Here is a 27,987-nt window from a genome sequence, read left to right as displayed (position 1 = left end):
TGAGTAAGAGAGTGTGTCTGGACGGGTGGGGGATTTGTACCGCATGCTTGTAGATGTCTTTGTGCCAAGGGGTGGAGAACAGAGGAGAAGGGGCAGGCCTATTCCACATTTACTGCTTGTTGAGACATTGTGCCAGAACACTTTTTTTATTATTAAAGAGAGAGAGAGAGAGAGAGAGAGAGAGAGAGAGAGGGAGGAGTGAGTGAGTGAGTGAGTGAGTGAGTGAGAGAGAGAGAGAGAGAGAGAGAGAGAGGTAGATTAGTGTGGCACAAGTTATGAAGACAGTTCAGAGAAAGTGACCTCCTTGAGGGTTGGGAAAGGCAAGCTGACCCTGTCGGACTCTCTCACTCCTCCTCAGAGCTGTGAGGAACCTTCACCTCCCACATCTACTCCACCACTCTTGAACAGCCGCAACTACTCTGCTACTTCACTAAGGAACACCTGGAGCACTTTTTTTTTTTTTTAGATTCTCTCCATTCTGTCTTTGGAAGTTTTTTCCCTGCGTCCTGCAACATTTGAGGACCTATATACAATACCAAAGACTGTTTGGCTCTTGTGGACTAATACTGAACTTTTTATTTTGGATCCAAATAAAAAGCTGCAGTTTTACCTTTTCACTTCCAATTAAGAAAACTGTCCACATGCCTTCGCCTATTTGTTTCACTTAATCAGCTTCAGTTTCTTCTTTTCTTGTAGAGCATCTGGGTCTGTTGTCTTTTCACAGCCTAAGCGTCTCCAAACAGACAAAGGTTCTTAATTGGAGGCTTTGGGAGCAGCGTCTCCACTGACACCAAGGACACCCATCAACAAAGACTAACAGCAGGAGATTAACACGCGGAGAACAGAGAAAGTGAGCTGTAGAGGATTGAGTGTGCGGGGGCATCAGAGAGCTGTCCACAAGCTGTGATGACTTCTCCAGGACTCTGAGGGGAACCTGAAGAGCTACTGCTGGAGAGGGTGTAATTGTCTGGTAAGAATGGCACTCTCTTAGCTTTCTCTGAATGACAGCAGCTTCTAAATTGGTGATGCAATCACTCTCTTAAAAATTAAAGTTCTTAAACAGTAGAAAAACTGCATATGTGGAATTTTAAAATGCTCTTCACTCATGTTCTTTAATCATTCCTTAAAAAAAGCAGAGACTTAAAATTGTCTGATTACAAAGAACACTTTTGGCACCTTCTGGCTCACCACATGCTCAGGGTTAATTCTGAAGATTTTAGTGTCACATTGAACGCTTCAAAATAAACTTTTAAACACCTGCTCATGTTCTTTAATGTTTCCCTAGACTAAGACAGCTTTGATTGTTAAAAAAGTAAGGTTCCTAAATGGTTCTTGACTTAGATGTACAGATCTAGAAGTGGAAGTTCTTTAAACTTTAAACAGGTTCTTCACACTCAAATCTCATTTAGACCCAATCAAAAAAGTGTTTCTTTTTTCTCTGTGGCATCGCTCCAAAAAATCCTTTGGGCAACTTTATTTTTAAGTATGCAGTAAGATATCCTGGTGGGGGTGTTCTTTTCAGCACCCAATAAACACATGGCTTCTTATCAGATTGTTCCGGACACCCGCACACACCAGAACAACAAAGTAGCTGGGGCCAAGCAATGATGTCAATAGTAAACAGGCAAGGGGGGTTGTTTTCTCAACAGCATTGCAAATTAGGACAACGGCAAACCGGTGGGAGTTGGAGGGGGGACAGATGGAAAGTGAACAGGCGATAAGAGGATAGTAACAGAGAGGAAAAAACACAGATAGCCTCTAAGACATTTCCCAGCATTCATTGGCATAGAAGACCAAGAAAAATGGGTGTTTGTATGTTACATGCAGCAAGAATGGAAAGACTCCAGTATTTTTCAACCTAATGTGTATTTGCAACATTTAATATTATCTGACATATTACCACAGACACTCAATGTTTCCTTGCCCTAAAAAAGTACAGAAACAATTTGTATATTGTTGTATATTGCTCTTTTTAGAACCTTTTGAAAATGGTTCTATATAACACTAAAAAGCTTTCTTCTATTGTTACAAGCTTCATAACACTCTTCATAGCACTCTTTTTGGTGCTAAACAGAACCATGTACAGCACATTCTTCATCAATCTAAACAACCATTTCACCATGCAAAAAATATTTAAGTACGAAATGGTTTTATATTAAACTCATTCTATTTAGTTTACTAAAGTATTTCTTTACTAAAGAACGCTTGAATAATTGTATACTCTTAAAAAGTGTATTACAGGTATAATTTGAGTCTGCTCCTGAATAAAACCACAGCTCAACTCATGAATGAAGCAGGATGAAGGTGCTGTGAGGGACCATTTCATCCCTCAGGAAGCTTTTTCCAGCTGCAGTGTTGCATGGGGTGGGGGAGAGACAGCACTGAATCAGGCTTTGTGCACTATGCCAGGGCTCTGTTTGGATAAGGGGGCTTTAGGATGATCACTGGGGCTTATCAGAAACAGTCTCTTCTATACTCGCTGAGTAAGCGTCGGCGGCAGAAGTATGCTGCCGGTGATAGACAGGACAATTGGGGCAAAACAACTCTGGCAAACAAATTCTTATGAAGCCAAGCTACCCTGAGAGAAACCATTAGAGAATACAGGTTATGGTAATTTTTCTAAAATAAGATGTATGATGCGTTTCCTCCACCTCTGCAAATAGACGGTTTAACCAAGGGTAGTAGCAACTAGAGGTGTACATCTTTGACCTTACAATTAGATTTGATTAAGATTCTTTAGCAAATAGTTCAGTGCAGAGTGGTGCAACTGTTTAAGTGTCGCCCTATTGTCGGCAGATCCCACATCCCAGGGCGATGCCACAGCTACTTTCTACACACCCACTTTCTCTGTGGGTGTGTAGGATCGCTTGGTGCGACACTAGCCAACCATCTGTTTGATGATGTAACAGAATTGGCAGTTAGCATTCTCCTTTAAGGGCACTGAGCTGAGCAATGACACTGCGTTAGTGGCAGTTTGGTGGTGGCTGGCTTTGCGTTTCTCGAAGGAAGCTAGCACTAGCCTTCACCCTCCCAGCTTAATAGCATCGTGTGATAATGGGTGAATTTGAACATTTCTAAATTGGACAGAAAACTGGGAAGTGAAAAAGGAAATTATTCACTGCATAGTGAACTCACAATAAACACAAATTTCACCACCATTTCATTTTTTTGGCATAATTATGTTTAAAACTTTTTTTTTTTAATTTTTAAAAAGTATTTTTTAACACACTGAATGCACAAACCCAGGAAAAAATGTTTTACAATGTATTTTTACCAAAAACCTTTATCAAAAAATATTATTCGTGCCACATAGTTGATTTATAATAATTGAGCTAATAAATGAGTTCTTACAATCCAGAATCAATGCAGAGAAACACCCTTTCAGATTGATGCATTATTATACTCCAGAACAGAAATGTAAGGTATTGGCCACTCGGTCCAATCCAAGCATATTTGTTTGTACAGAGCTTAATAAAGCTCATAATCCTTAAAACAGTCTGCTTGTAAAACTGAGAAAAAGGCAGTAAAAAGGCACATTACATAGTGAAATTAAGTCAGACTTTTAACCCTGCAGTCAGAGCTAATCTGTGTGCAGACAACAGCCCGAGGGCATAGAGGCCGGAGTGTTAAACTAGAGCTTCATCAGCTGCCACCAGTGTGTGTGGGGTAGCTCAGCTCAGCTCGCTCTAATGAGGGAGGGAAGAATTTGTGGAATGCCACGCTCAGGTTGAAATGAGAGGGACAAGTACAGAGGGGGAGAGAGAGGGGAGAGCAGACACCTAACAGTTGTGCCCCCTCGCCCTCTAATTACTCAGCGACACACGGCTGCGCTGACAGACAAACCTCAGAGATGATGGACAGCATTTTATCTGTCCGTCGGCTGCTCTGTTAACAAGCTTAAGATACATTAAGGCTTAAAAAACAGATAGCTGTTACAGGTTTGAGGCACAAACACCAAAACCACGTTTTTCATCTTGACAGATGAAATAATGAGTGCATTTACATGATTAAGAAATCTGATAAAGAAAGCTGGATTTTAGCTCAGTAATCAGATTTCTCAGTGCATGTATACCCTTTCCCGGATTTCTTTCGCATTTCTCAGTCTGTGCATGTGCAAAAACAGACAGCGGTACTGCAAGCAGTGTTGCTGTGAGAAGGCAGAGGAACACTTTTGCAGTGATGCTGAAACCAACTACATGCTTGACAAAATAAAGGATTTAAATATTCTTCATCTTCTAGATGATGTATGTTCATAGTTTCAGGTAAAGTGGCATGATGTTGAAGCCGCGGCATGAAGTTTTACATTACGCTTACGTCACATCTTCTTCTGTGAGTTTATTGGCTGGTTGCAAAGCAGAAATCCAATTACTGCCTGACTCAACATTTTCCAAATGTATTTTTTCTTTTACAAAAACAGTAGCTCCTCTTTACATTGACAGAACATTACAAACAGAAGAAAAGGAACAGCCCGCAATTTGAATAAAACCGTGTTGTATTAGGCTGTGTTTGACTTATCTTTGAAGAAGTGTCATTTTCAACCTCTATACATTCAAGCTACAAAAGTGTGGAAAAAACACGAGCGCCTCCACGAAAGCCAGTATTGTTAGTCACAAGCTATTCAGCTATCATTAATGATACGGGTGATAATTTTAACATCCAGGACTGAATCACCTATTGTATCTGCATGTTAACAGATCTAAAGTGAATACTACTGTAATCTCATTTACACGTACAGAAATGATACTTTATTACTGCTGACGTTGGGAGCAGCCACTTGATACAATGTCTAACGCTGAACTCAGAGTTGAGCTCACCATCCTGACCATCCGAGTATGAATTCCCAGTTGATGGGGCGTTTCCTTTATTTTTTCCAATTCAGAGGTTGAAATGTACAAGTGCGAGTATAAGTTGAACATAGCATTCAAGTGCATATAAGAAATTGCCCTTTTTTTTTTTTTTCACATTGTTAATCATGCCCTTGGTGATATTTAGCATGATCCTTCTTCTTCAAATTTTTGGTTTACCATGCACCAGTCAAAGGGGAAAATAATATTTACCAGTAATATCACGTTTTACCTCCCCCTCCCACCACCCACATTCATCACTGAATGAAGATTTTAGCTTAAAGACCCTCCTTACTATGTTTCACTCGGAAATACATCATGATACGGAAAGAAAATGTGTTATTTCTGGTTCATGTTAACATTAAGAATTTTTTCCTTTCTCCAAGTATTTACACAATGTTGCAGAAACACTATATGGAAAAAAAACATTGGGACACACCTCTTAATCAGTGAATTCAGGTATTTCATTTAGTCCCATTGCCACAGGTGTATAAAATCAAACACCTAGCCATGCAGTCTGTCTTTACAAACATTTGTGAAAGAATGGGTTGTTCTAAAGAGCTCTTTAAATTCAATCATGGCACTGTAACAGGATGCCACTGCTGCTACAAGTCAGTTTGCAAAATTTCTTCTCTCCTAGATATTCCATGACTGTGAGTAATATTATTGAAAAGTGGAAGCGTTTAGGAACCACAGCAATGCAGACACTAAGTGCGGGTCACTGTGTGCTGAGACGCATAGTGCATGAAAGTCACCAACACTCTGCTGACTCAATAACTGCAGAGTTCCAAACCTCCTTTGACATTAACATCAGCACAAAAACTGTGCACTGGGAGCTTCATAGCATGGTTTTCCATGGCCGAGCAGCTGCATGCAAGCCTTACATCACCAAGCACAATACCAAGCGTTGGATGGAGTGGTGTAAAGCACGCCACCACTGGACTCTAGAGCAGTGGAAGCGTATTCTGTGGAGTGGCGAATCATGCTTCTCTATCTGGCAGTCTGATGGATGAGTCTGGATTTGCTGAATGCCAGGAGAACACTACCTGCCTGACTGCATTGTGCCAGCTGTAAAGTTAGGTGGAGGAGGGATAATGCTATGGGGTTGTTTTTCAGGGGTTGGCCTTGGCCCCTTAGTTCCAGTGAAGGGAAATCTTAATGCTTGAGCACACCAAGACATTTTGGACAATTGTATGCTTCCAACTTTGTGGGAACAGTTTGAGGAAGGTCATTTTCTGTTCCAGCATGACTGTACCCAAGTGCAGAAAATGAGCTCCATAAAGGCATGGTTGGATGAGTTTGGTGTGGAAGAACTTGACCGGCCCACACAGAGCCCTGACCTCAACCCCATCAAACACTTTTGGGATGAACTAGAATGGAGATTGTGAGCCAGGCCCTCATGTCCAACATCAGTGTCCAAGCTCACAAATACTCTTCTGGATGAATGGGCAAAAATTCCCAGACACACTCCAAAAAGAGTAGAAGCTGTTAAGGCTGCAAAGGGGGGACCAACTCCACATCAATGCCTATGGATTTAGAATGGGATGTCATAAAAGCTCCTGTAGGTGTAATCTGTAGGTGTCCCAATGCTTTTGTCCATATAGTGTACAAAACTTTCTTATATATTCAACATATGCAAGGCTATTCTTCTGCATGGCAGGCTGTCACTGAGTATTTGGGAATCAACAGACAGCGAAAATCATTAAATAGTGATCAATTCACTTTGGCCTGCCAGGACACATCTTGTCTGTGCTTCTGTGTGCGTGTGAGTGAGGCAGTAGAAAAGAGGGAAAAGTTTTCTTTCCTCTGAGGGTCTAATGACAGTGTTTTCCATTGGCAGATGTGCTTTCTCCACTAACTGGGAGACCCTATAATCTACAGGAAAAGAGACTCAAACACCAGCAGCTCATGCATTTCACTGTGTCTCTGCAGTTGTGGCAGACTCCTGGTACTTAGGGCTGGGGGTCTCCACTCAGCATTTAAAACCCTCCTCATTCACAGAGTTCACGTTCCACAAAGCAAACCACATGTGTTCGCTCACTACACACACACTCCAAGTGTGAGTGAAACCACAGTTGATCCACAGTTAAACACAGGCATTAGCTCATGGTCCACAGTAACTGCTCTGAAAGCCCTGACTGGCCAAGGCCCTGTCAGAATCTCTCCACCACTTGGTAGCTCAACCTATCATTAAAGAACTGTTACAACAGCACTCAGGGGCTTCCTTTATGTCTCCCATGAGAAACACACTTCATGCAAAGGAATTCATTATAATATTTTCCTTTAAGCAAAGAAGGAGGAAAAACTGTGATGAGGTCAGTATTGGTCAGTATTTATTTTTTTTTAAAGCCTCCTACAGAGCGAGAGTGAGAGAGTGAGAGAGTGAGAGAGAGAGAGAGAGAGAAACTGTAATACAAAGATGCTCTGTTTTTCATCTCAGTTTAATTAAAAGATTTGTGTCAGTAAATCTGACCTTGTTCCAAATCAATCACAGAATGTTATTCCCATTGATCCAGCTTGTCAGTCAGCAGCTAGAAAAATTACTGCGCTTTTTTGAGAAAGTGTTTGTCAGTGAGGAAAGAGAGATGAAAGCTGTGTATAGTGGGAAAGGCTTCACTGAAGAGCCTTTATCATACCTCTATTACAACAAACCATTATAGTTGTATTTGTGCATTTCATTAATTATGTCATCTAATACCATCTACTAATTACCGTTAACTGACAAACCTAAAAACACAGACATGACACAAGAGAACATCAAACACAGCACTGTTTTATTTAAACAAGGCTTTACACTCATATATGGCTTGACTGGAGCTAGCTTGAAGTTTATATGCATAGTTTAAACATCAGCATGAAGTCGGTAGCTCACATCTCTTAAGCTATTTTGTCATGGGACTAACTACATAAGCTAACCATAAGCCAACAAACACATCTGCATACTAATCGGAATTGGCCATCAGTGCACACCAGTCTAGGAGTTGTGTGCAAAAAGATTCTGGTGCCCTTGGTGAAATTACATGTTTTGTTGATTTTCTGAAGTCTTCTGTACATTAAATAAAAAGATTGTGCACTAAAATTTCATATTTTAGTTTGGTCAAGTTTATATCCACAAAACATGTAATTTCACTGGTGTTTAAAATTTGCATATGACTGTATGTAAACATTTTCATTGCAAAACAGGCCAAGCACTGTACTTCCATGAAGTCACAATCTCACTACAAAATAAAGCAAATAGTGAGTGTTTATCTTGGCACAAACAAAGAGAGTTCATTTCATTCTCTTTAAACTTAAGCTACAGTATTATATAACATCGTATCAGTGACCGGAAATGTGAAAATAGTTTGGCAGCTTTGTGAAAACCAATTCACATCTCTTCATCTCTTCACAAGTCTTGTGATCATAAACTCTGAAGACATGAGAGGGAACTCTGTGAAAGCACAAGAGAGATGATATAAACTGACAGCCTGATTAATATTTTTAAACTGACCTGGTTGTGAACTGATGCTGAGGGCAGCTGAACTGCGGGCAGTTTCCTGGATATTTGCAGATTTTATTAAAAGCCTCAAAATGCCTGTCCGGGTGAGGTAACTGACAGAGACAAGAATGAATTGTCTAGATCAATCTCTGTGGTCTTACCAGATCATGTATGGGCACGCATGTATTTGTCATCTTCCAGCAAAGTGACAGGAGTGGTAATGCTGGTCTCAGACAAACCACTTTACCTTTATCCATCCATCTTTCTCTCTCTCTTTTCATTTGGTCCAGGAATAAGCCTTTCTAAATCTCTGACCATCAGTAGTAATGTTTCCAAATTCCTTTTGTTCTTAACACTGACTGGATGGAGCCTTAATGTATCCATGCTGGCTGTACTCCCAGAATTACAGAGTTGTTGAAAAGCAAAAGTACTGAATGCTCCCAGCGTTTCTCTCTGGAGGATTCTGAACACAGCCTGGGGTCAGCTCAGTCAGCCTTCTGTCCAGTGAGAACAACAAAATAACTGCTGATCCTGGTTCAAAGCTTAGAAACTGTTCAACACAAGATCTGCTAATTCTCAAGCTCAAGGTTACAAAGTATGCTGTTTAATGAAGAAATCTTTGGAGCAATCCCACAGAAGAACCAGTTGTAGTTTCCAAATGGACCTTTCAATGGATAGCTCTTTAAAGAACCTTTTTTATAAATTTATATAAAGGCAAGGCTTATTGCAGGAAATTTTAAAATAGTGTTTCGCCCACCTCTACTTACTGGAGTACAGTGTTTATTAAAGGTGATTTTAATAAAGTATTTTCTATTTTTAGTCAAAACTATTGTCACTTTCCAAAACTAGGCATCTGGGCGCATCCTATCGGAGTTAAAGGGTTATCATGGAAAAGTGATAAAGGTGACAACATTCCCATCTCCCCTTCCAGTTAAAAGCCTGTATCCTATACTTTTCTTGCATTTTCCCTGGGGTCAACTTCTGACTTATCTGGTTTTATGTGCCAAAAATGGGCATAATTATTATATATAATACATATTAAGCTCCTCCCATCTCCCCTTCCAGTTAAAGGCCTGTATTCTACTTTTTCATTGAGGTCAACTTTCAAACTTTGTGTGGTTTTATGTGCCAAAAAAGGCCATAAATATTTTGTACATGACTATTTACCAATCTCTTTAATATGAGTGGGCGGAGCTAAACCGCTGTAGGCTAAATAGGTGGATATATGCAAATGAGTTGGTTCTCATGACATCACAGAAGCAATTAATTCAAACAAGCTGTTTTTACACTATAGATTCCATATATGGACTGAGCAGTGAATGTCACATTTTTAAACTACTCTTTACATTCGCGTATGGAGTATGGAGCGCTATGCTGAGAGAGAAGTAGCTTTCCATGGGTTAGAGAAATGCTGCACATCAACACTCTGTATCTATCAGCAGCTTTCCTTTAAAATCCCCAAGAGCAGGGTCTTCATGTTATCCTTCCTCAGGAGCCCATCATTCACCTCCATTCATGTGCCCATGTTCTGTTTTCCTAAAAATAAGCTCCTTAAAGCTTAGGGAAACAATTCAGAGTTGACACACCTATATCTGAGAGCCATGCTAATATGATCTTGCATAATATATTCTTTTTGCAACCTAACAATATTTATATGGCATTAAATGCTTTGATAGTCTAATTCAGACATCTGAAGCAAACGTTAGATTTACATTGACTGCGTAACTACCAGCTGTATGGATTTTATTTGTCCAAGAGTGAGAAATCACACGTTGGATCTCAGACTGATCGCTGTATGATTGGGTTGCAAATGTTGGTAATGACTTCTGCACTTTTTATCAAAGTGCCACAAAATCTGAGTCAGCCTAAACTGCTGGCAGCATCAGACTTTCCATTCTGTCTCTGTGATGTTAAAGCCTGAAGCTGAAGATAGGAGGTGCCATCTGCAAACACTCTCTGACATGGCAGGCACCCAGATCAGGCCCACGCCAGGACACCCATACAAACAATTTCAGTTGACGTCATTAAAAACAGTCCACATCACCTAGCAACTGGGCTCCACTAGACTTAACTGGTGGCTGTTCACTGTTAAACAAAAATGTCAAGACTTAATTGATCTGTAACACAGCTCACTACACAGCACACTATTAGGGATGCACAATGTATCAATAGCCAATACATATGTATCTTTTGGAAATGGGAAATTTGAGTAATTCATCACATTATATATGTTAAGTGAGAAAACGCAAATATTATTTTTTTAATATTGGAACTACAGCTGACAAATTGGCACACCATTTGTTCATGCACATGCACGAGGGTTACTATAGTTTTATACAGAATTTTTTATAGTATAATTTTATTTAGGTTTTCAATTTCAGTTTAGTTTCAGGTACTTTTGAAGTTTTAACTTCCATATGTGATATAGATATTAATGCCTACGTAAAATTAAATACTGATCCACTCTTGAGTTGTTATGCTGACTGCCCTGCATATGTATTGTGGTGTGAACTTGTTTTAAAATGCAAAAATAGTACATTCATGAGTTACTGGAATTTTATCGGCCACAACTGTTATGGCTGTCGGACCAGAAATTCCATTTGGGCACATCCCTGGTTCTTATGGATGTCCTAGGGATATGTCAGCCAATCAGTTTACTGGCCTTATACAAACAGAAATTAAGGAGAACCTTGCTGTAAAAGTGATCCCAAGGTAACTTCAATTGCCAATTGTAATCTCCGTATCGCCTCTAGCTTCAAAGAATATGGCTCAAGTTCACCATCTTCAGCCAAGATAAGGGCTCATTGGACTGCAGGCAATCCCATAATCCCCTCAAACAAAATAATCTTCCACCAGCCACACTCCCCACCCTGTCCTGATAGTTACAAAGGAACACGCTGGCATGCCAGATCGATTTGTCAGCTGAAATCTAATCTGTCACTGGAGACTAAGAGTTGTCATGGCAGTATTTTAAACAGGAGCAGCCTGGCTCAGGTGCTAATGAGCTCACTGGCATCTCTGTGATTCAACAAAGATATTAATGTGACACATCTATGGCCTGGATCAGTGCAGAGTGGGTTAGTTTGGTTAAGCAAGCCTTGTGCAGGCAGATAATGGTGGAAAACAGTTCAGTGTATCATATAAAGAACTGGAAAATATAATCAAAGATAAATCAAATAACTTCAAGGAATGTCAAGTATTGTGCCAGATAGAGGTATATCTATTGGGCGTGAATTGAAACAGCAGATTTTACATGGTGACATGGTTGGATTTTAACTGGCGACAAGGTGCCCAAAGAGTCATTTAATAGTAGAGCTTTTATTGATAAACAATAGCATGGAAAGAGATACACATATGGCAGTTTTCCCATCTCTCAAATCTGAGCTCTTTGCCTTGAGCTGTGTGTACTGCTATTACAAAGCAAATATTTGTTTGCCAGTTAAAGAATTGTGACTCTCCTTCCTCCCCTTTTCTACTATTTAATCCTTCTCCCTCCCCTATATGTTTAAAAGCAGCTCCCAGCCTGGTCAGGTGTGTGTTGGTGTTACCATGGAGCTCCCTGCAGTTGTCTTGATGATCTTACTCCTCGCATGTGGGCTTTTCCCTTCAATGGAAGGTAGCGGTGGAGTGCTGGAGTTTGACAGCAGCGATGAAGGCCCTGAGTCTGGGTTCCTTTCTGCCTCACGCACCCGTCGGGCCTCCGAGGCCCCTCCTCAGGACAAGTGCTCCTACACATTCATCGTTCCCCAACAGAAGGTCACGGGGGCCATCTGTGTCAACTCAAAGGAGCCTGAGGCAGTTCTGGAGAATCGCGTGAACAAGCAGGAGCTGGAACTTCTCAATGCTGAGCTCCATAAGCAAAAGAGGCAGATTGAGACTCTGCAGCAGCTTGTAGAAGTCGATGGTGGCATTGTCAATGAGGTGAAACTCTTGCGCAAAGAGTCGCGCAACATGAACTCTCGTGTCACTCAACTCTACATGCAGCTATTGCATGAGATCATCCGTAAACGCGACAATGCGCTGGAGCTGTCTCAGCTGGAGAACAAGATTCTTAACCAGACCTCAGAGATGCTGCAGCTCACCAACCGCTACAAGGATCTGGAGCATAAGTATCAGTATTTGGCCTCGCTGGCCAACAACCAGTCAGCCGTCATCGCTCTACTTGAGGCACAGTGTCAGAGGGGACCCCCAGTGGTGGCACCAAGACCACTCCCCCAGCCCCCGCCACAACCTCAGCCTAGACCCTCTCCACCCATCAGCAAGCCATATCAGCCACCTACCTATAGTCGCAACAACCAGATCACCAATGAGATTCAGAGCGATCAAAATCCCAAAGGGCCACCACCTCCACTACCCACAATGCCAAGTGGCACTCACAGCCCTTTCACTACCGACAAGCCCTCAGGTGAGTCTCTGCTCTTAGTTTTATTGGTCTTAAATTATCATTTTTGGGCCCATCCATGAAAAACTGTCTGTAATTATAGATAATGAACAGCAAATGGCATCAGCAAAATAATCTTTACTAATATTTAGCATTAAGATGCCAAAATATCCAGTGACTAAATAAATTATGTACAACACAGTGTATAAGCAATTGGACAGAGACACATCTTTTTGTTCTTTTGGCTTTGTACTCCAGCACACTGAATTTGAAATTAAATAATGATAATAGCATTGAAGTGCAGAAGCTTTAATTCAACGGTATTTAGACACTGCATGAACCATACAGAAATCAAAGAGAACAATATACAAGCATTACTTTGGAAGGTTTTCAGCAAGATGAAAAACACTCAAGAACCTTTAGTCTTTATTCATGTGACTGCAGATAAAAGCAGCCGGATGAGTTCTGAATGTACAGAAGGATTTTACCTGCTCAGATATAACTAATTTTCACTGAGCATGTATTTTACCTAAAGAAGACATGACAAAAGGCAAAAATCTCTTGAAAAAAACGGCAGGAACCGAACACTGCTGCTCTACAGAAATGGCAAAGGGTTGAGGTCACTTAATAAAGGAGGAAATATTCACAAATTAAACTGACACTCTGCATGTTAACTTCAGAGTCACTGTTTCATTTCAGATTTGATATGCTAAAGTACACAGTCAAAACAGCAAAAATTACACTGCTGTCCAATAACTAAATTGTAGATGTTTTATTAGGCCTGTCACAACAGTGAAATTAATGCAGATGGTTAATTGCCACATGAATCTTTTTTTGCTCATTACTTATAAAGCAGGCCAGAATTGGTAGTCTAGCAGGGCCAGACATGATCTTGTGAAGAAAATACATGCCTAAGGACAACTTATTAAACTTTTGGTGCTGGACTGCAGTGAAATCCCCTTTTAATGTCCAGAGAACAACAACAACAGCTAAATTGTTAGTTAATGGAGTTGTTTTTCCCTTGCAAGAGGTAACATTTAGTTTTACCAATTATAACATGTTCTCTGCATACATGACACACTCCCAATGCTTTATTGAAGTTTGGGGCTTTTTCAGCTATGCTAACATATATTACATCCATAGGCTAACGACAGGCTTGCTGTCCATCAGACAACGTTGACAAGCGCACCATCCCCCCGTACTTTGAGCTCTGCTTTAAAGAGGCGTTGAATTGCTTTAGAAATTTCACACTCTGTCTGTAAAAAAGCCTACGTTCCCACCCAATTTAGCCCAAAATTTCGCTTGGTTGTCCCCAGGCATTCTCAGTACAAGATTAAATCTGGAGAGACTATGAAAACAGCTGATTAGCTTTGCTGTTTTCTAGCTGTCAACACTTAGTTGCTCCCAAATGACCACAGACACAGTTTGAACACAAATAAACATTACTCACTGCTGCCCTCTAAACACATCACAGCACCAGTCATGATGGGTCTCAGTAAATGTGTTTTCTGCTTTCTTTCATTTACATGCATTTGCCTCAGTCACATTTTGTTTGCTGTGACCACATACAATTGTGAAAACTGTTGAAAATAATTGCAATCACCTCAAAGAATTGTGATCAGGCAATTACTTAAGAATACCTTTAAGATTGGAGCATAATACTAATTAATACATGGTATTTGGTATGTGGTATACCCTCTTCTAGCTTCTAAAAATCCCCTCCTTAAATGTGCATCTGAATGCATGCTGTGCATTACCCACACAATTGGCTATCATTAATCACCACTCCTCTGCCACTGCCTATTCATTCTTTCCAACACTCTTGATAGAAATACTGTCTCCCACACACCCTCACTGAAAAAAAGAGCTTTAGCCTCACAATAACATGACTGTTGAAGTATTTGCTTTGAAATGGACATCATGTGCTCTGGTCAAGTGATGGGCATCCCAAACAAAGCGTATTCAGAAGCATAGCTCTAGTTTGTGTGGACTCCACTTCGTGGGAGGTTGTATCTAGATTAAAGATGGATGGAAAGCCTTTGTGCTCATTGAGAAGTCAAGCTTTTTGCTTGATAAAAATATAGCTCCATGTCAGCTAAACCTTAAGTAAGTGGATGACCCATCTAAGGGGCTGATTGAGGAATCATTTGAATGACAATTAGCCATAAGTCCTCATGAGGACTGCATGGTTGTGCAAAACAGTGGGAAAGTAAGGGTGTTACAATACGATCAGTAATGCAGATTTTGTCTTTCTAAAGTCTAATTCTAAGGAGTCTGTACTGTTCTTTAACTACATTATAGTATAGAATATGCCACACACCAAACATCTCAAACAACCAATGACCTTTCGATTTTTGTTCATTTACTTTAGCCATACAGCACTATGCAAAAGTCAGAGACCATGCTTCATTCACTGATCTTCTGGTAAAAACAGAAAAGTTATTATTTTTCAGAAAATATTTCTGAGGATTGGACATAATATAATCCACCTGCATAAAGAAGGGGAAAGGAAAAGGAAAAGAAAAGGAAATATCAAGAGTTTGACTGGAGATCAAAAAATGATTAAAAGACTAATTGCAAATGGGATTCCTAAAACCATGCAAAATCTGGCAGACCACCAAAACTGTTACCTGATAAGTAGTACTTTCATCTTTGAAAAACAGGAGAAATGCAAGCTCCAAACTTGCTTTAGATCTGAAAACTTTACAAGTGTTTGATAAAATGATTGAAATATATAAGGATGAAGCACTGAAAGTTGAAAGTTCTAACATTCTGCCGACCACTCATTACAAGCCCAAGTGTAAAAGAGCATAAATGCCAATGTGGATTTGTGTACCTCAGTAGCATTCAAAAGCTGTCACCACATAGTTCTCTATACTTCTGCTCACCAATGTGCGATAACATGGACGAAGTAGCCGCCTGTCCTATCACGCGCGGATGTTTCCTTTCAGTACAGCACACTGTTGTAGTGTAGTGCTACTGTCCATTGGAAAAGCAGTCCCAAGCCACACGCTTTTTAGTAGGCCTATGTAGTAAAACCAATTGCACCTTCATTGTAAAATTCAAAAACCTTCCTTAACTTAAATGATAAACCCACCTACTGTAATAGGAACTATTGTTTACTGACATTTTTTTAACCAATCAAATTGACATTTTTTTAACCAATAGCATTGGTTGAACAGCAACAATTGTTTATTTGTCAGTTAACAGATATTTCAGTTATTTTAATTTCAATCTATAGTTTTCTTTCCAACACTACAGTGGTGCTGATAGTCCTGGACTTTTTACCTCCCCCATTGCTAGAACAACTAAACAATAGAAAGAAAATGGAGTAGGTTTTCCTTCGTCTCTCTGGGTAGCTAATACTTATAGGTCTGCAAATTTGGCAATGACTGCTGGACGCTGTGTACCACAGGCGGCAATAAACAGTGAGCAGAGTAATTTCCTGGCCAGGTCCACCTGCGTCTGACACCCAAAGGTTAGAAAAATGTGATTGAATGGCTGAACAATACGAAAGCTCTAACTAAGAGGCTACAGAAAGAGAAAAAGGTGGGGACAGACTGGTTTTTGGCTTGGAGAGACTGAGAAGGAGATGAAGTCAAGATAGGTGTGAAAGAAGTTAAGAAAAATAAGAAGTCAGATGAAGAGTGGAAGAAATTAAGAGACTCTCATAGACATTAAATAGGGGTATAACAATGCTTTGTGGCACTGTGATACTCCAATGCAAAAGTGTGACAATGTACAATAGTGGAGATGTAACAACGCATCATGGAGAACTGACATTCTGTTAATTACTCCATCTAAGGCAACTGTATTGTTTGAACACCAAAATTTCAGCCCCAATCAACAAGTCACTCCAGCACCCCTCCTACCTCCTAGCTCTAGTGTTGTTAATAAGTAATCATTTGTTTCCATTTGAATTTTGTTCAAAATAATTTGAGAATACCGAATTGTGAACTCAAATCAAATCGTGGGCTGAGTATATTGCCGAGTCATACTTGGTTGATTGACAACAGCCACGGGTCAGTCAGACACTTTGATTCAGACACTTAGTTTTATCTGAGGCAATCAAATTCTGAGCATGAGAGAGTGAGAGGCAGTCAAAGACAAACAGCCTGCTGAAAGATTTGTGGATGACTGGATGTCTGATGTTTCGCTCTGCTTCCTTCTGCTCCTGTCTCCCATCTCTCAACCAAAGTTCACTTGATCTGATTCTTATTTTCATCCCCAGTATGTAACCTCCTCTGTTTCTGAGCCCATGCCAGCTTAGCATTACAGGCTTGCTTCTCCAGTGCATTTTCTCTTCCCAATTCTTTCCCCTCTTTGTCACTGAACTTTCACTTTTATTGCTTGTGAAATCCGAACTGTTTTATTTTGTATAAACCTTTTTGCAGCAGACACTGTCCCAAAGTGGCAACAGCAGGAAAACATAAGCAGCTTAACAATGACAAACACATACTCATGTACGCTAGAAGTTAGGTACATATCGGAATAGAACAGACTTTACTGTTTTGTATTTTAAAAAATGCTTGAATCCAGAGCAGTTCACAAAAGCAGGTAAAAGTAATGTTAAGCACCTTGCCCAATAAATCTTAAGCCTGTTTCACACATATTATTAATGTATGATGTGAGTGGCATGGGACATTTTGCATTTCATTTTCACGCCCATGTTAACAGATCAGAGCATTCACAAAGACTGCGCAAGTAGTGTGTCCCAGCAGTGGCACGGAATCTGGAAAGCAGATGTCGAACTTTGAAAACCAATGAAAATGAAACAAGAACACAAGTCTACAAATAAATCCATTATCATATTAGTTTACCATTTCATGCTACAGGTTAAACATTTCATGCTACATAAAATAATTGCCTAATCACAGGCTGCGAGCTGCAGAGCATGATGCAGTGAGATGAGACAACACATTTTTGAGGAATGCCTAGTTTCTATTGTTGATGGCTTGCGTCCCATCACTTTGCAATTCTACCTCAAAACGGATGACTACACATCGATGAAGTAGAGGAAAGGAAGGATCTTTATAACTCTTCCAGGAAACAACACGGAGAGAAATTGCCAGAGTGCTGGAAGTTAGAGGTGAATATTATTTGTTTTATATCACTGACGGATAAGCTAGTTAAGTATATAGATGCAGCAGACACAAGTTAACAGATACAACCAAGCTGCCCAACACCAGATTAGCATAATGTTATTTAGACTACTGATGTTAAATGTGGAAATAAAACATAGCCCGCTACACACGCTATTAAATCAGTTTCCCAAAACCACAGCTGGACTGCTCTCAGTATTGCAGTTGTTTTCTGATAGGTCCATGGTTTGTTTAGATTTTGACTAGAGGTTTTGTGATGCAATGCATTACTACATTTTAATGATTGCATGCTGTTGGGACACGGTGTAACAATGGGCTCAACGCATTTTACAAAATATTCATAGCAACTAATAAAATGTCGATACAAGAAAAAAACAGAAAGTCTGATGAAGGGTGGAAAAAATGAAGAGGCATTTATGAGTAGGAGACAGCAGTGTCATACTGCATCCTGCTGTTGATATTGCACAAACTGTGACAATGTGCATTGTGCAGCTGTCACAATGCATAGTCAAGAATTAACAGTATATTCCATTTATTATGTAATCTATTCTAACTGTTTTCTTCACACTAAATTCAAATTCAAACAAATTTAAACTTGTGCTCCACTGACAGAGACCATGGTCTCACCAGTAAGAAACAACACCATCTTAAGGATTAACGCAGAAATGCATTTTGGTAATCTTTTAGTCTAAAATTGAGCTTTATGTATCTTAAAAATATTCATAATTAATTGATAAAATACTGATACTTGGGCCTCTATTTACTGATACTATTTTCTCTCCCCCTGTTATATTATACCTTGCTGCAATGAAACATGAGTGCCTTAACGTGAGCGTGTTGCCAGGGATGCTGCCCGGGTCAGTCCTAATGCAGCTGTAACTACACTAACAAGTCTGGCTGAAATTGGATAGCTACAGAGACAGTGAAAAGATATTTTCCTGTTCTCAGTGTTACCTCAACTACCTTACATGGGTATATCACCACTACACCGGTTTGTCCGGTTTGTATTAGTTTATTAGTCCATTCACAGGTGCTGCTTTTGTTACTCAAGCCTTATCCCACACAAAAAAACATACAAAATATTTCCTCTGGCTGTTGTGGATGATAAAACATGTTTTCAAAGGTACACCTCTGTGTATATTAACTCGTGTTACTGAATCTTTTACTCTTTTATGATATGTTAATATTGTAAGCCATGATTCTGCTCCAAGAACAGCTCTTTAATGAAGAATCGGCAGAATAAGCACATACATAACACCAAACCCAAGGGGAGGTCACCACCAACCACACACTTCACACTACAACGTTATAGTGAACAACACAAACATCTTAATCAAAGTTATGTAAAAAATATCTGTGGCTAAATGTTTAGTTAAAAATATGATCACACAATTAAAAAGGTAAGGATTTGTGAATCGCCTTCATTGATCCATTGATCCATGAAGCAATGGCCATTCTGTCTTATACAAAATATACCTTTAAGAATACATCTATCAAATGAATTATTATTTTAACCACTAGCTGGAAAAAATGTGACTATTATGCTTTTTTTGCCTTCCTAATGACTTGTCTTCGGCAAGAGCCTAGATTAAGGCAGCTAGCCCCCCTCACTATAAAATCTACTATGACCACTTAAACACAGGGAGAAGGCAAGGAGAGAGTTTAAAATGCTGACACATAGATGTCTAAGAGTAAAACTAAGCAGTGCTCCGAAATAATAAGCCAGCAAACTCAGAATGGCCTGCTCTCAGTTAACTTGATAAATACAGGCCATAAAAGCACAGTAGGCTCCAACACATTGAGCAAGAAAAAAAACCCCATAAACTTCACATCAGAAAATCAACAGAATACATTTCCCAAGAGGCTTAATTTAATAATGTAATGATCATATGACACTGATCATATGCCTGTAAAACTACTGTTTAAAACTAAGCCACATAAACAACAGCTTATTTACAGATACAGAATAGTTCCATTAGGCCCTATATGCACAAAGACGAAATGTTGAAATAATAAGATAGTGACTTAGTGGAAACAACAGCAATATGAGTAGTGAGTGGTGTTTAGGATATTTCCATAAGCAGAGGTATTTGAATGTTGTATGTCCAAACTTGCTTGAGAAGAGAAGTTACGGGGCAGAGTTCCTGGGGATCATCAAAGCATTATGCACTCTCAGAAAAAAGGTACTAAACTGTCATTGGGGTGGTACCCTCAAAGGTACATCTCAGTACCTTTAGCCAGGGAACATAACTGTACCATAATCCATTGAAAGTTGTATTGACTCCACACACCCCGTCTCATCTTTTTTTTACTTTACTGTTCTGTTTTAAAACATTAGGTTATGAAGAGCTACAAATACATACTTTCCACCTGGGAAAAACTTATTTAAGGTACACAATCAGACCTTAAAACCACTGTTATACCTTTCAGGGTACCTTTACTTTGTTAGTAACTTGAATAAATGAAAAATGTACCTGCATAGCACCTTTATTTCTAGCAGTGTGAATGGAAAAGCCAGCCAGACTGATACTGTGTTTAGACCACCACTACGAATCTCATCAGAATTTACACTGGCTGCTGTCTATCAGGCAGTCTGGGGCTGATAACACATGAACAAACACAAATATTTATGATGCTTTTGGCCTGTAGCCAGTGCTACAGGCATGCTTGAACACCACACACACACCAACATCCCCACACGTTCAGTTAAGAGGTATTTATGTTTTTCTCTCCTCGATTCTTAATAATGTTTCTGTGTAACTGTAGACATTTAAAAGTATAGTGTGCCATTTGAAAAGTACGACCAGTGTTAAGTAAACATAGCAAAGAAGCAAGATGGCTTATCAGCTAATTTGGTCATTTTAAGCTCGTACTTTAAATGTTGCTGTAAATTTACAAGAAAAGACCGATCATTAATTGCAATTATTTATATGGCTATTAATTATCAACTATAATTTCTAGATAGTGGCAGCCCTTCTGAGCAAAAACAAATAAAAATCCCAATCCAACATTCATAAAATGATTTGGAAAAAAAGTGGTGAAGAGAAGTGAGAGTGGAAATCTGGCCATATAATAACGGATATGCGTATAAGTGGGTGAAGACGTATTCTCACTTTATCAAACCTGAAAAATCTTGAAAAAAACACATCAGCAGATCTTTAATTATTTAGCATATCCCAGAAGCAATCATGAGGAATAACAGCTGAGCAAATACTACAGTCACAGCTCTCTTACCACTAAATGCGGTCCATGTCTATGCAAAACATCATGTGCAATACTTAAGAGTGGAACTCAACTTAAAGATAACATTAAATGGAAACCGTGACACATTTCCTTTTTGTACCATGACATATTTAATAAAGCACTGCATCAGGGAGGGTCTCTGAGCTAGCTCAGCTTTTCACTTGATGACAGGTGGGGTGGAAGAGGGGAGAGGTGAAACATGATATTAGATATTATTTTTAGATTACAGGAAAACAACAATTTTGTCTTTTAAATGGCACAGTATGATGAACTTTAATATGACCAGGAACATGATCTCACATGGTAAAAACATGGTAAATTTTATTTTTAGGTTGACTTTAAATACAGCTCACAGCTGGAATGTAAGGAATGATATACTTTTGGGCTGAAACTTAAAGGATGTTTAAACATATACATATTGTCACTGTCCAAAAAAAACTAATGTAAGTTAAAGAGATTGTATTCTAAGCAATGTTGGAACATTTTTATTTTCCATTCATCATGAAATTTTCACACAATGTAAAGGACTGCTGCTGTGCTCAAATGATGTAGAAAAAAAAATAGATACTTGTTTTATTTGGACAGTGATGAGATATTCTATATATTCTTTGCTGAATATATATGATATGATTAATGCATAGAAAAGTTATGTACAGGGAAATCAGGATTGCTGTTTAGTAGAATTTTTTATATTTGTGTTTTTTTCCATATGTAAATATTTGAATCAGAAGGAGAAAAATCTGGTGGTAAATTGATGATAAACATCACTGCACAGAAAGACAGTTTGCAAGAACCTTGTCAGAATCCTCTCCAAGTTTCTTACAACTTACATATAGCTCATCTATCACTTCCAAAGTTCAGCATAGTTTCTTTATCTCACAATTAAATCACTTTTATTAGTCATTAGGCTTTTTGGTTTTCACACTCTTTAAATGTGCTCATAGACTGTGGACCTCGGATGGAGATTTTAATGATTTCAAGGGACCTGCATGTCACATTTGAGATATAACACTACATTTAGTTCTGGTTTGCTCATTGTAAATGAATGCCAAGAGCATATCTTTCAATGACATGCCATAGAGCAACACAGAAACAAGGAGTCTGCATTAGACATACACCATTGGCAAAAACATCTACTCTAGAGCAGTGAGCAAAAAAGATGCTTTGATTGCTTTGGGGAGCCATTCTGTAGGCTAGGATTAAATCTTGCTCACCTCTTCTTCCTATGCTTCTGCTTTAGAAAAATATAGAAGTTGGAGCCATTTTTGACACATCCTCATAAAAACCCTATACTGTGCCCAGGGAGCTTTGGAAGTACCTGCTAATCTAGTCGCTACTGTTGCATTATTTAGCAATCAGGGCCCTCTTTGGCTTCCATGCCAGTGTTGTGCTTGGCCTTCAAACCACAGGCAATCTCCCAGGCCAGAAAAAGCAGCCAAAGTCAATGTCGGTGCAGTGCTGAGAGTTTTTCCAGCTGAGAAGAGGAACAAGGGCTCCTGTGACAGTAGATCATTGAGGGCAGGTCACTGGAACTGGAGAGCACCTCTTACACTCCTGCACTACAGTGATCCCACCACAGAAATGTGGGCCTGAGGGGATCCCACAGCAAGTAGTGAGTCACAAAGATGAGAACACAGATAAGGAGAACAGAGGTAGAAACATTAGCTGTAAATGAAGAGTTATAAGAAGAACTTTTGCATTAGGCTTTCATGTCAAGAGCAGATCAACTGTGGTGAGCTTGGAGATTAAGGCTTCTATTGGTTTGTTGTCTAAACTCATTGTCTTTTTAGGTCCTTGGAAGGACTGTCTAGAGGCTCTGGATGGTGGCCACACGAATAGTGGCATGTTCTTGGTAAGGCCAGAAAATACAAACAAGTTGATGCAGGTGTGGTGTGACCAAAGACAAGATCCTGGCGGCTGGACAGTCATCCAAAGACGCATGGATGGCTCAGTCAACTTCTTCAGGAACTGGGAGACTTACAAGGTGAGAGCAAAAAGGGATGAGTTTGGTAAGTTATTTGTCAGGTAATGTGATATTGTATAGCACAGCATTATATCTCTCAGTCACAATGGTTTCACAGAATGAAAATTATTTTATATTGCTTTCACTCATCAATGTTCTCTTATTACAACACCCAGCAAGCAACCAAGTTAGCATTAGTATAACTCGGTCAATGAACAAAGTCTTAAAGAAAACAGTGATTCTATCTTTATTCAGCACAAAGTGGACACCATCAAGTTTTTTCCCTTTTCAGCTAGATAAAAGAAGCAAAACTGTATAAACTATCTAGATAACCAGCTTCCTTGCTAACATTAGCCTGGTGTCCTCCCCCTCAGATGAGTCATTTCTGTCATTTGAGCAATCCATTCTGTCTATTGCAATGAAGAGCTGAAGCCCTACAACTTTAGGGCTGCCAGATATTCAGCCTTCCAGCAGTAATGTTAGCCATTTTCCGTGCTTCTGCACTGATGATAAAGAAAAAAAAGACTTTGCCCCTACCCTAAAGCTGTTGTAGTTTTTCCAAAAGTTCCTCCCACCTTCAATGTACATTAGAAGAGGGTTTTCCTAGTCTTTAAAACCAGAAAATCTCACTCTAGAGACTACAGCAGCTATAAGTTTTGAGTAAGCATGTTTACAACAAATGTAGAGATTTTTCATTTTGCCCAGAGTGTCTCTTTAATTAGTATTATCTTTGTGAACTTCCATAAGCATTTCAGGTCAATCAAAAACTTAATACTCAAATACTGAACTGATGACAAAGCAAAACCTGACTTAAATCATCTTTCATGTACCTTAAACTTAAGGCTCACAGAGTAATAAGAATCTAAATTCACACTCTGATTGATGACGGCAGCTTGCTGGTGTTATGACCTTTTCAGTCAATGTCTCATGACCAATAGCTTCTGGCTATAGTATCCTACATAAGCTGGGCCAGAGATTACGCAGTGTGCAGTCTGCAAACAGAATGGACGTTTAAATGGAGAACATATGCTGGGCACAAAGCACCAAATGAGACATGAATGACTCAATGCAAATAGCAAACCAATTCTAAATTATAAAGTGATTAATGCATAAAAGGTTACACTCAGGGAAAATTTGTTAAAAAGATCTTTTATATGGAAGGACTATCCTGGAAGAGCCCTAACCCTAACACTAGGATGACGATGACTGCTTAGTAGAATTTGTATTTGTAATTTTTGCATATGTAAATATTTGCATCAGCTAGAGATAAATCTGGTGACACACTGATGGTAAACTTCAGAGTGTAGACAATTTTCAAGAGCCTTTTCTGAATCCTTTCCAAGTTCAAAACAAACCAGGTCTCAAAGACATTGCCATAGCACCCCTAAACACATGGGAAACAGAAAATACAAGTGTACAACGGCCGGGAGAGAGTTTTCCACTGATGCAAAGCATGTGTTGGCTAATGAAAACCACATCGGTTAAGTGAGAGACAGAGTGAGAGAAAGGCTGAATGTCTACAATGCATCCTGAATCATGCCATCTTTATAGACACATATATATCTCAAGACATTAAAACTGTTAATTAGAAATAGTGAACTTGCAAATACCAAAATTTAACTACTTCTTTTAATGACACCTTTAAAAAAAACAATACTTTATGTTAACTGTGTGACTTGTAAAATATATATTTCTGCCTCTTTCTCATTCTAACAGCAAGGCTTTGGGAACATTGACGGAGAGTACTGGCTAGGGCTGGAGAACATTTACTGGTTGACTAGCCAGGGCAACTACAAGCTACTGGTGACCTTGGAGGACTGGTCTGGGCGCAAAACATTTGCTGAATATGCCAGCTTCAGATTGGAACCTGAGGCTGACTTCTACAAGCTAAGAGTGGGGCGTTACCATGGCAATGCGGGTGACTCACTCACCTGGCATAATGGCAAACAGTTCACCACACTGGACAGAGATCATGATGCATACACAGGTAGGAAACAATCATTAATATATAATATAGTACTGAGCAAAAGTGAAAGACCACCAGAGACTTTTGAATATTTAACTTCCAGTCAAAATGGTCATTATGTTCATTCACTTTTCAGTGTCAGAAAAAAGCAGAATATATATTTAACACAAAATTACACAAAAACGTAGAACATTAAGTGCATGTCAAATTACCAGTATTTAATTTGTCCACTGTGTACTTTTTGGCACCCTACTGCCACTTTAATTTTTACATCCCTCCAATCTTAAAACCAACAAGTTACAGCTGTGGTATTCTCAGTGGCATCATTGTTACCCTTCAACCAGACACAAATATTCACATAAGAAACTACCCAAACATGCCTTAGCTGCCTTGTAAATTTCTTTGTGCATCTAAAATGGCTAAAGGAGATATTTGTAAGGATATTAGATATAAAAATGGGAAAGGCAAAGGGGAGGGGGAAAGTTAAAGGAAAATTATTGAAAAAAAAAGATGTTTCCAAAAATAAAGTTAAAAAAATTATGAAAAGGTATAGAGAAAATTGGACTCCTAACAACTGCGTGAGACATGGTAGACCACCAAAACTGGCATCGTCAATTAAACAGTACTTAAAGCTTTCATCTTTGAGATGGGAAAATCAAGCTCCACACTCTTGCTTCAGATCTGAAATAATTCATTAAGTGTTTATGTCCACTGCAAGAAGACAACTCTCTGTTAAGGGTCTGAAAGGAAGTGTAGCTGTCAAGAAGTCATCACTGAAACCAGACATCTGAGATATAGAGTAAAGGTACAGGAGTAAGGGTACAGTCTATACATTTTAGAGCTTTTTAGATCTTTATAAGGAAGTTGCACTTAAAGGCTGCTTTGACCAAAAGTTAAATAAATGAAAGGATGGTCTCTCTGACTTCTGCACAGTACATTTACAAAGGTCTTATGAAAGCATTATAGTGTCTGTTTCATCAGACCTTAAGGAGTTTAAAGGAACAGCAGTACAGGATCTGCTAAATGTGGCTAAGAGTGATCGGAAGCTAACCATAAGACAGCATGGTTTCATTTACATAATGTTAAATGGTGGCTGTAGACATTCATTCACTGATAGCTACATTAGCATTTGATTGAACCTTTAAGGTCCCTATGTAAGGACAAAACATAAATAACTTAAATGCTTACCGGTCATATGTAGTAATGTACAACCCTGATGTTCTGTCAGGTAACTGTGCCCACTATCAGAAGGGAGGCTGGTGGTATAACGCCTGTGCTCACTCAAACCTGAACGGTGTGTGGTACCGGGGAGGACACTATCGCAGCCGCTACCAGGATGGAGTATACTGGGCAGAGTTCAGAGGAGGAGCATATTCTCTAAAGAAAGTAGTTATGATGATCCGGCCCAACCCCAACACCTTTCATTAAGTGGGACACAGATGTTGGGGGGGACAAAGAAAAGTATCTTTTTGTGCGATTCTGATTTGTATCACAAATATGTAGACAAGCTTAAGAAGTCTGGCAGAAAAAGGATATCTAAAGTGATGGCAAAGGCAACTTTTATATGACAAATGGGACACAATGACTACAAAGGAATTACCCTTAGTTATTGACATCGGAAGAACATGTGCCTGTTGGTCTCTCTATTCTGCTTGTCACAATAGTTTCCACTCTGTAGTCATGTGGAGGAAAAAAAAAATGTTCTCATATAATTCTGGCTTTTGTTCACCAAAAGAACAAAAGCTTGACTTCATCCAGCCTGTACAGTTGTGCTGTTCATATGGACTAGATTAATCTACTTTGAGTGGGTATATCAAACATGAAATAGTATAACAAGGAATTTATGCTTTCAAAGAAATGTACCATGTGACATAAGACACAGGACACATAATCCAGTGGCAAGACTCTTTACGTTTGTTTAAAGCAAAAGAAAATGTTGTCTGGTGAGATAAATGGCTCATTATTTATTTCAGGGATTGCAATTTATTGCCTGGTTTCTTGAAATAGTGTATTTGAGTTATGGATAGATATGCTGCAATATTGGAGAACAATTTAGGTAGTGAGAAACAGCTAACATATAGGTTATATGCCATTATAATTATGCAAATCTCAATTTTAGTCTGATCAAGCAGTAGAGGAAGAAGCTAGGAGGGACAGGGACAGAACCACAAGCACGTCTACAGCAGCTGGTCAGAAAACTAAAGAATTCAGCTTCAACAGAAGTATGCTGTTGCCTGAACGTTAGTGTAACAGTTTGAGTAATTAAGGCCTTCACGCTTGCAGTGAGCTACACCATATATCTAGTACACATCTGGCCTTTCTTAAAGATATAAAGTAAACAAAAAACAATTTCAAACCACAACTATTTCACAATAAAGTACCAATGTAACATAAAACTGACCTGGCAAAGACAAAGTATCTCATTTTAGTATTACTGCTGTATAAATGTAGCCTTAGAACAGATATCTAACACAAGTTCAATATGTAAGCTATAGAGACCAAAAGAAAACTACATTAAAGCTACAGAAAAAGTTGACCTTCTCATTCAAGGCACAGGTTTTCTACTGATGATTTCAGTTCAAGTTACAGGCATGTCTTTTTACAAAATGCAATCGCAATATTAAAATCAGGTATTCTGCAACGTGTTGACTCTAGATTTTACCAAACTTCTGGGTTTGCTTCTGAAGAATCAGAAACTGTAAGTACTGTATAAATGAAAATGTTGGAATCAGCGGAAGACCCAACACATTTCTGTACATATAATAATTTTGTTGAAAATATTTGTAATGCAAATGTAACAAACGCATCCTGTAACATTAAACTGGTGCAATAAAAATGTACAGCTACAAGTATCCAGATATGATGTCTCGCAAATGGTAACTGTTACGGAAGTGACATCCTGTTTTTTGTTGATATTTTCGGGGTTATGTGTAACAGAAATGGACAGTCCACAATATTAAAATAAGATTTTTTTTTCTTTTTTTACCGCATGCTTGATCAGTCACAGTTT

At 39.1% G+C, this 27,987-nt stretch overlaps 2 protein-coding genes across 4 annotated transcripts in view; one reads left to right on the top strand and one right to left on the bottom strand.

The window, feature by feature from the left end:
- ralgps1 (Ral GEF with PH domain and SH3 binding motif 1) overlaps positions 1–27,987 on the bottom strand; it is a 156,454-nt gene that overhangs the window by 63,469 nt on the left and 64,998 nt on the right. The gene's annotated exons all lie outside the window — the stretch shown is intronic.
- On the top strand, positions 39–27,835 carry angptl2b (angiopoietin-like 2b). Of its 3 annotated transcripts, none has more exons than XM_036578635.1 (5): positions 39–970; positions 11,835–12,727; positions 22,839–23,032; positions 24,728–24,998; positions 26,206–26,405. In XM_036578635.1, the coding sequence occupies exons 2-5, from the start codon at positions 11,872–11,874 to the stop codon at positions 26,403–26,405; spliced, it is 1,521 nt and encodes a 506-aa protein (XP_036434528.1). In that variant the 5' UTR covers positions 39–970; positions 11,835–11,871. The 3 variants fall into 3 exon arrangements, with proteins under 3 accessions (XP_036434528.1, XP_036434527.1, XP_036434526.1); XM_036578634.1 differs by having other exon boundaries at positions 40–970; positions 11,838–12,727; XM_036578633.1 differs by lacking the exon at positions 39–970 and having other exon boundaries at positions 11,872–12,727; positions 26,206–27,835.

This window comes from Colossoma macropomum, unplaced genomic scaffold, assembly GCF_904425465.1.
Source record: "Colossoma macropomum unplaced genomic scaffold, Colossoma_macropomum, whole genome shotgun sequence".
Lineage (NCBI taxonomy): Eukaryota > Metazoa > Chordata > Actinopteri > Characiformes > Serrasalmidae > Colossoma > Colossoma macropomum.
This window is presented reverse-complemented; position numbering and strand designations above follow the sequence as displayed.

What these genes read in the sequence shown, in the direction of transcription:
- angptl2b (XM_036578633.1), top strand. Translation starts at nt 11,872, where the DNA reads ATGGAGCTCCCTGCAGTTGTCTTGATGATCTTACTCCTCGCATGTGGG. An exon ending in GGAACTGGGAGACTTACAAG is followed by an intron (nt 23,033 to 24,727) that starts GTGAGAGCAAAA and finishes TCATTCTAACAG; the next exon opens with CAAGGCTTTGGGAACATTGA. An exon ending in AGATCATGATGCATACACAG is followed by an intron (nt 24,999 to 26,205) that starts GTAGGAAACAAT and finishes ATGTTCTGTCAG; the next exon opens with GTAACTGTGCCCACTATCAG.